Source organism: Pseudomyrmex gracilis, unplaced genomic scaffold (genome assembly GCF_002006095.1).
Source record: "Pseudomyrmex gracilis isolate BER0280 unplaced genomic scaffold, ASM200609v1 scaffold_167, whole genome shotgun sequence".
NCBI classification, from domain to species: domain Eukaryota; kingdom Metazoa; phylum Arthropoda; class Insecta; order Hymenoptera; family Formicidae; genus Pseudomyrmex; species Pseudomyrmex gracilis.
The window spans coordinates 335,094-343,280 of record NW_018020751.1 but is presented as its reverse complement, the minus strand read 5'-3'; the positions used below and the strand labels follow the sequence as shown (position 1 = coordinate 343,280).

Here is an 8,187-nt window from a genome sequence, read left to right as displayed (position 1 = left end):
GTGCCGATATATGGATTAAATCTCGGGCCGCTGGCGCGTGATAGTAGGAGGCGGCCGGAGGAGAACTACTTCTCCTCACGGCGCACGATATGGTGCTTCGCACTGTACATCGTTTTCCACTTTCTCTTTCATATGTATATATATTTATTTATTTCTTTATTGTGCAGGGAAAAGTGCAACACGAGCAAAAGAAACAGAAAGTAAGTGCAAGTCTTTAAGTAGACTTATAGATAAAAAGAGATGTAATATATAAAAATCATATAGTACACACACACAGTATATAATGATTAGTTACCAATTAATTATTATATTTTATATCCTTTTATCTCTTTTGTTCTACTATTGTTGCTGATTGACTTGATAGAAAAACCAACTAGTCAGAAAAGTGTGTGTTGCATATAATTATAAAAGTCTTCCAAAAGAACTGCCAATAAAATGTATTTAGACTATGTTGTGATTGTTCTTAATGTATTACTGTCATTCATTTCAACATTTTCCTATATATCATAGTATATCAGCAAATTGTTCGTATTCTCGATGATGACTTTTCTGTCGTATAATAAGCTTTTACTCTCATATGCAAAGAAATAATCGGAAAAGATTAGAAACAAATCAGTATATGCAATATTCAAAGTTCTAATTGATACGCATAATTAATACTTTCGTATCTACTGCGTTATGTCGTGACAAGTGTCACAAATTTATAGCTATGTTTGCCAACGCAGGATTTTTCAAATCTGCACGAATAATAAAACAATTGATTGATCAGCTCACGCACTAGAGCAAATTGTTTGTCAAATTGCTCAGCAGATTCAAGATAGTTGAGATGATTTAGAAGTTCTTCGACATTTTTCGAACAAAGTTTATTGACTTCGCCAATAAATTTTTGATCAAATCCATACAATTTATCGTTTGAATCAACCTGCAAATGCCATTTCTAATTACTTCTCAAGTATTTTTGAAACACTGTACGCGTCGCATCAATTTGCTAATTTCGTAATTACACAAAAATATTAAATACCTTGTCAATGTGATAACGGATAATTTTCCTGTATTACACTTGAGATGAGAGAAGATCGAGTACACGTAAATATGTATGTATATATAAATGTGACTTGATCAAAGCGTTCTCTTCGAAATAACGTTGAACCGCATTCAGCAGGCCTCTCATTATTTTAAATACTACATCGTGTTCTGGACCAACATTGTAACATAACATATCATCAATCTTACAATTGTGTGCAAATCGAAATGTGTAAGGTATAATACATACACACATACTGGAACTACTAGTAATGTTGATAAGAAACTCGACAAGTATGAAAGCAGATATGGTCGCGAACTTTTTTGTCTTCCATCAATATCAATGGTTTCCAGCATTTCTGGTACTAAACTTAAAGCGGCATTTGAAACAGGCATCAGCTGAAAAATCCCCATTTGGATACATAAAATGATGAAGTTATAACAATAAAAAAAAGAATAAACGATGAAGCAACTAATTTGTGGCTTACCTTGTTGACCTAGACATTGATTTAAAAGAACAACTTGTCCAGATAGTAAATAATATTATTGAATGGACACGTATGGACAAAAGTTAGTTACTATATAAAGGTATAGTAATATAAAACAGAATGCAGCACAAATGCCGACGTAATTCTCGTGTGATGGCTATGTACTATCTTTCTACTAGTATCAACTGCTAATCTATTTACACACTGAACATAGATAAATGAATTATTATAATTTCTGTAGTAGAGAATATATTCCTTCTATTCTGACATAAATTAAAACTTTAAAACCATAATTGACATTATTGTATATGACATTTGTAGAGGAATATAATATTGTATATCATCATATATATAATATATACTTTGACAGTCAGAGCACTCTATGTTGCGTATGTTTATATGGTTTTACCAGAAATAAATCAGACAAAAGATTATTGAACGTGAATGAATTGACATACCTAACAGAATCGTGCATTATCCTTGTTGCAATAAATATCAGAGCATTTATGATAATGGAGTCCGTAATAGGTCCGCTTTGCATATTCAATCCTTTTATGACTGTTTTACAAACTTCAACTTTAATGCTTTCATTGTGAAACAAGTCGATTAAAGGCAACAAATTGTCAATTGGCAATTCCTTGAAAATATTGTAAATGTTTATATACTGTACGTTTACAATTATATAAAACTAATTATAAAAAGAGAAAATGCTAAACAAAAAGATAAAACAGAGAAAAAGAAAACACTTACTATGGCAGAGATTCGAAATCTTGCGTATGAGCAACCATTTTTTCAATAATATTCTGTAATAGTGGATAATACTTTTCAAAAGTTTTTGTTCGGCCGTAGACAGTCTATTATTTGCCAAAAAATAAATTCAATTTCTTTACCTATGCAAGTAACACACCATTATTACAAAGAAAGATAATCATAACCTAATACATGATTTGTGGTTATGCGTATATGCGTACGTATATTTTTTGTACTTACGGTTGTCATCTGTTGGTTTTCTTCTTAAATAAACAGAAGTATTATATATATGTAAATAAATTATGTTCGCACTTGCTCTTGTTGCGCTCTCTCTTTCTCACAGTCACTCGCTCGTTTGATCGTCGCTCACTTATTCGCTCACTTGCTCTCTTTCTCTCTCTCATCACATATTAAAGTTCTCTTCCTTTCTTTCGTTAGCGCTCATACCGCCATCTCTTGGAAGCACTAAGAACCTGGACACATTCTTGATCCGGAGACGACAAATTCCGAAATACGTGAATTTCACACACATTTTTGTTTATCTTTCATTATCTCTGCTCACAAGCCACAAACTAAAAAACGCCAGGGTACCAATTGTGTATTTATGCGAAGTAGTGAAAATTACAAAAGTGAGAAAATTTACTAAAATATCTGTGATTTTATTAGTCGACAACTAGTAAACTTTCTCACTTTTGTAATTTTCACTACTTCGCATAAATACACAATCGGTACCCAGAATACTTTTTCCTTCAATTTTTCAACGCGAATCGAAGGAGTCCAAAAAGAAGTCGATCGGTTCAGTCGTTATTGAAAAATAGCTGATTTAAAATCTCCCCTCTACTGAAATACCTGATTTTCGCGTATAATAGGCACAGTGTACTCGCGCAGTTCGAGTGCCACTTCGTTGCGCGTGAACTTGGCGCGAGGCACTACCGTGCCTCTTGATTATAATATTTTTGTAGGCGGACATTTCAACGTTGTCATAAGCTTGCAGTAACATCGCAGAAATATTTCGCAACTATCACGCAATATTACAATGTTTTACTGTAAGATTTATGCAATAATACTGCAATCTTTCGGTGCTGTATGGATAATGCAGCAAAACCATTTTTTGCAATATTTGCATTTTTGGATATAATGTTTATATTCTAATTAATAAATTAATTTGATTCTCATTAAATAGTAATAGTGATGGAGAATCTCACTTTCCACGATTTCAGAACTCTGATTGAGACATGATCAGAAAACGTTAACTAATTATTTTAAAATACTCGATAAGCATTATTGAAAGCTCAGTTCACATGCATCTCATAGAAACTGATTTAATTCTTGATTTAAGATTTTGCTGCATCATTAATGTGCAATATTTCAACATATTTATAATTTAGGAGTCATTGTGCATTTCTATAAGCATATACATGAATTAATTTTTTCATGTGCAATTATATTTCTATGTTTTAAACATCACATAGCTGAAATTTTTTTTCAATTATTAAACAATTTCTTTTTAAATTTAATTTTGCAAGTATTATGCTAAGATAATTCACCATATTGTTATTGTTTTGCCAAAATAGTATTTGGAAACTATTTTTACAAATAGTTACAAATATTTTATAAAAGACCAATATTTTTACATTTATTTCTCAAAATATATTTATATAATCGCAAATCATAAATTTTAATGCAACATAACTTCATAAATGTTTTTCTATCGCGGTTTGTATATATGTATACACGTGTATATAGACACACATACAACCCTGTGAAAAATAATTTCTCAGTTTTTTTTTTATTATTATAAAATTTTATAAGTGGGAAGGATGTGTGGAAACAGGTTCTGCGTAATAGTTTGTATATAGTAAGGCGCTTTATTTCTATAAATCTTCGGCTTAATTTAATATCGTATAGAAATATTTGGTACTTATTACGTGCCTAGATACGTTATGTCAATTGTACATCAGACTGCATTAATGGATTTTCCGCGTTTGCATTTAATTGTATATTTTATAACACAAAACAAATATCACCGATTAGTTTAGTCTTCACGTACGTAAAACAGTTACGTTAGTAAACTAAAACATAATTTATATAAACTATTATAAATTATTTATAAAATCCATTCTTTTTAAATTATTTAAAAAATTTGAACGCAAGCACGCTAGAAACTATTAATGCATCTTAATGTACGCTAATATAAATACAAAATTCCACTCGCAACTCAATATTCGGTCTTATGTAAAATACGAATGTCCATTTTTTTCAAGGCTTGTTTAAAAAAGGGACAACTCCGATCTGTTTTTATACACTACTGTTGCCGCTTCCGTCGCCACTACCGCTGCTACCTACCGTCAGCGGCTTTCCATGCTTATCCCGTTTAGCGTTGTGATAGAGGTAGGAGTGTACACGCAGACTGTTACTGTTCTTATATTTATTGCCACAAAGCGTACACGTGAGAGTTTCAAGCGGACCATGAATATAACGAACATGAAGCTTGAGATTCTCTTTGCGCGTAAAATGACGAAGGCACCACGGACACGCATACATGCGTACCACTTTGCCGCGTTCCATTCGCAGCGTAGGGCCCAATTCCGAGATGACTCGTAGCGTTGTTTCCAGCGGTAGACTGCTGCTGGGAATGTCTTTTGCGGCACTCTGGATTTTATTGCTAGGATTTGTTGTGTCGTATGTGATATCATTTTGAAACGTCGCGTTATTCAAACCTGATAAGAAAAAATTTAAAGAAACGTTAAACACGAAAGTTAGTTTTGAAAAATTATCGAAAGATTATATCGAATGATGTGTGAACTGGAGAAATATGTTAGACAACAGATATGCAAATATATAAAGAAAAAACCAGCAAAGGAAATATTTTACATATGCATGTAAGTCAATGTGCACAATAAAAGATGATGTTTCATGAAATTTATCTACCAAAAGATAAGTTAATGAAAAAGATATCAAATAAAAAGGGTAAAATTTGATAGAAGAGAAGAATCAACAACTTAGTTTTTCTTATAAAATAGATTAATTACAACTAATAACATGTAACAAGATGAGTGTAATACATATTGCATCTGTACGTGTTTTTGAAAGATTGTATTTGAAAAACTAGCGTAAAGAATATCTTGAAGAAGAGAGAAAAGTAGAAACATCTTTAACAAGAAACCAATCCACAAGCATTCGTAGATAAAAACCCAAATATACGTGCTGTTTTCTATTTCTAAAAAAATGCAAACACTTATGAATTGGTTTCCTCTTTAAACAGACAATTGAACAAGTTAAAACCACGATAAGCGTAATGCGGCAAAAGTGTAAAACGTACCAAATGGTTGAATTTGTGAGTTCTGATTGTAGGAAACTAACTGCATATCTGGCGTGAAATCTGTAAGATAATATCGCTTTCTCTAAACATTCATAGCCGATGAAACAAAATGCCTAATGAATGTATGTAAAATGCGAGATATAAACTTGTTGAGATACATTGCTTGCTCGGATTTGAAACACCCATTCTCGTGAAAACATGCAAACGTGGTATTGCGCTTTGATCAGAGAGATTAAACTGATTTTAACCCCCAGTGTTGCAATCTAAGAGATTGTTTTGTATTTCAATGCTATGCAAAATTGGCACATCAACCAATACTTGATACTAAAACTCGGCAGGAAAATATCGCTTATTAAAAGGTTTCAAAATCATTCATATAAATACCGGGGGTTAATTAAAAAAGTACACAAATAGTGCGTAGAAGAGCTTGCGTCGCAATCAAATGTGATAATGAATCTTAATAACAAATTACACATCTATATCGTGACAACATTTGAATGTGTCAAACCTTTGGAAATACCGCTGGCGCTTTGTTCTTTGTCAAAGGGCGTTTCACCTCCGTTTTCGACGACGTCACTTTCGACGACGTCATTCAATCTATCGATAGCGTCGTCGTCTAAAGAATGAGATGCCGACAGAACGAAGGAAGATCACTACCTTGTTTTTGTATGTTTTCCTTAGGGTCATAGAATATTCTTTCTGCTGTGTAAGATTTGTATCTTGATTGATCTGTATCCATATCGAGAGTGTAATCTAGTGGCTCTTGCTTAGCTTCTTGCAGCTGATTCACATCTGATGTACAATCTAATGGTTGCTCTTCTGTATTCCTTGGTGATTTATCCATACTTCTGCACCTTTCATTGAACTTTGATGGTGTGTCAGGAAGATTATAGTTGTCTTCTATACAGCTTTCTCGATTGTTAGTGTCATGTATGTTTGAAGATACAAATACTTTTCTATTTGTTGAAATTTGTAAGGTATTTTTAGGTCTCTTTGTTGATTGTCTCTTTTCTATGGTATGTGACAGCCTGTCAAAAGTGGAGTCATTTTCATCCATGTTGCAGGGAGTGCTTTTGTCCTTTTCTTCAAATAGTTGTTCCTCAAAGTCTTCGACATTTTTTCTAAGACCCTCTTCCAATTTCTATAATACAGAAATCAACTTCATGAGAGTGTTTCTGTTCATAAAGTTGATTGTAATGCCATCATAACACATACTTCATCTGTTTCTGCAGTTAGTCCTTTTATTTGAAGAGTCTCTGCAACTTTTAGAAAACTAGCAATATCTTCTTGCTTTATATTTACTTCTCCTTGATACATAAAATGTAGCATAGCTGACAAATCTCGATAATTAACATCCTTTAATATGACAATTGGATGTTTGCATGAATTTCCCTGCATACAAAATGTAAAAACTAAAATTATATATTACAGCAACAAAACTTAAACAAATATAGTTAGTAATATTATACATACATACATATATGTGCATATATACATATTAATTATATTAAAATAACACCTTAAAAAGATCTCGAAAATATGTACTGCAAACTGACAATATCAATTTGTGAGCTCGTAGAATTTGTCCTTCAGCAGCTAAAGTAACATCTACAAGCTGTTCATCTGCCAGAAGTGTATACAATCCCGAAGACAAGTTTCTTGGGAAACTGTTCCATACTAGGGAGAATTGTTCTTCAGACATTGTTCTATATTTAAAAAAGAAAGATATTTTATATATATACATATGACAAAACAATAAAAAATATCAATGTTTACACAAGCAATATGATATAGTTCATAATATTGTGACTATTTTATATGTAACTGCAAACAAAACACATGTTACTCTACATTGTTAAAAGAACATTAATACATTATTTTTTACGATTATTAATGGCCTACTGAAAAATATTAATGGTACTGGGGTAATTAAAGTTTTTTCTTTACCTTCAACAATTTCGCACTCAAAGCGATTAAAAATCGCGTTAATACAATTCAAAGAAATAAAAAGTTACTTTATGAAAATAATGATGCTCTCGGAAGACTTTAGTACACAGTACATCAAATCGCATGTGTCAACAATAATGCAAAGTTTGACAGCAATATAGTCTATAGTCATTTTCAAGTTTTATCATTTGAATTTCGTTTTTTAATTGTCAACATCTCACAAAAATTGGAATACAAAATCAATGTCAATCGCGTTCCTAACAATACGTCCACTTTAGTATGAATCACTTTGTTATTTTTGCGAATGTTTGTACAAATTACAAAACCAGCAAACCATAAATCACATTAGGAAGAAGCCTGAGAGCGACTATCCGTACTACTTTCTTACGACGCTCTCGTAGGCTGCGGTCCGTTTCATGCTTAAGCGCACATTTATCTATAGTATACGTGACATATATTACAGATAAATGCGCGATTAAGCATGAAACGGACCGCAGCCGTAGAGTCCCTGGAAATAAGAGTCTGGCCAATGTTGTCAAACTTTTCATTGGTTCTGAAACAAAATGGCGGAACCAATGGATAACGTTATAGCCACACATTAAATTTGATTTAAATAACAGTATGCCTGTTCATGGTGGTAGCATTTTTTGCTCTTAT

General features: G+C 32.4%; 1 protein-coding gene and 1 long non-coding RNA gene across 8 annotated transcripts in view; both read right to left on the bottom strand.

Moving 5' to 3' along the window:
• Positions 1-3,138, bottom strand: part of LOC109857625 — an 11,228-nt gene extending 8,090 nt beyond the window's left edge. Inside the window, exons 1-8 of one of the 6 annotated variants that reach the window (XR_002250526.1) lie at positions 2,952-3,138; positions 2,502-2,833; positions 2,262-2,401; positions 1,970-2,148; positions 1,512-1,715; positions 1,282-1,422; positions 1,022-1,194; positions 173-922 (exon numbers count right to left, since the gene is read on the bottom strand). This is a non-coding gene — a long non-coding RNA (uncharacterized LOC109857625). Of the gene's footprint in view, positions 1-172; positions 923-1,021; positions 1,195-1,273; positions 1,423-1,511; positions 1,716-1,969; positions 2,149-2,261; positions 2,402-2,501; positions 2,834-2,951 lie in introns of those variants that run through there. The other 5 variants (XR_002250523.1, XR_002250522.1, XR_002250525.1 and 2 more) reach the window with 5 other exon arrangements.
• Positions 3,139-4,044: 906 nt separating this feature from the next.
• Positions 4,045-7,908, bottom strand: LOC109857633 (protein bric-a-brac 2-like). Of its 2 annotated transcripts, XM_020434135.1 has the most exons (6): positions 7,531-7,908; positions 7,103-7,289; positions 6,799-6,975; positions 6,241-6,724; positions 5,584-5,643; positions 4,046-4,981 (listed from the first exon to the last, which is right to left on the bottom strand). In XM_020434135.1, exons 2-6 carry the CDS (start codon positions 7,283-7,285, stop codon positions 4,560-4,562), a joined length of 1,326 nt encoding a protein of 441 aa, XP_020289724.1. In that variant the 5' UTR covers positions 7,286-7,289; positions 7,531-7,908; the 3' UTR covers positions 4,046-4,559. The 2 variants fall into 2 exon arrangements, with proteins under 2 accessions (XP_020289725.1, XP_020289724.1); XM_020434136.1 differs by lacking the exon at positions 5,584-5,643 and having other exon boundaries at positions 4,045-4,981.
• Between the last annotated feature and the right edge of the window lie 279 nt (positions 7,909-8,187).

Coding starts and splice junctions, on each gene's coding strand:
- LOC109857633 (XM_020434135.1), bottom strand. CDS start 7,285: ATGTCTGAAGAACAATTCTCCCTAGTATGGAACAGTTTCCCAAGAAAC. Junction 6,725..6,798: donor TAACTGCAGAAACAGATGAA/GTATGTGTTATG, acceptor TCTGTATTATAG/AAATTGGAAGAGGGTCTTAG. Junction 4,982..5,583: donor CTCACAAATTCAACCATTTG/GTACGTTTTACA, acceptor TTTTCTTATCAG/GTTTGAATAACGCGACGTTT.